General features: G+C 31.6%; 1 protein-coding gene across 1 annotated transcript; it reads left to right on the plus strand.

The window, feature by feature from the left end:
* Positions 1-162: 162 nt before the first annotated feature.
* Positions 163-266, plus strand: Tsp_08978 (conserved hypothetical protein; the record flags this gene model as incomplete). Its single annotated transcript, XM_003382078.1, has 1 exon — positions 163-266. A coding segment is annotated over one exon (104 nt), but the record flags the coding sequence as incomplete, so codon positions are not given.
* Positions 267-272: the final 6 nt, after the last annotated feature.

A 272-nucleotide genomic window follows, 5' to 3' on the forward strand; every position in this document is an offset into this window, starting at 1 on the left:
GTGGTGGATTCTGGATAAGTGCATGAAAATTGTTTCGAAATTCCACTAACCAAGTTGAAATGTAATTTGAAATGCAATATCAAACGGATCAGCTACATCATAGACGCTGCTTTTGATGCGGAATGTTTAAATATTTTGTTATCATTGAAATATACATTGAAGGCTTGCAAATGGAAATGAAAACAGATGATAATTTAAGTGTTCACCAACGCACTAGTCGGTTTTATTCAGATGTAAAAATAGAAAGTTTACAATTTACACCAAATGTATAA

This window comes from Trichinella spiralis (assembly GCF_000181795.1).
Source record: "Trichinella spiralis strain ISS 195 chromosome Unknown Scfld1, whole genome shotgun sequence".
Lineage (NCBI taxonomy): Eukaryota > Metazoa > Nematoda > Enoplea > Trichinellida > Trichinellidae > Trichinella > Trichinella spiralis.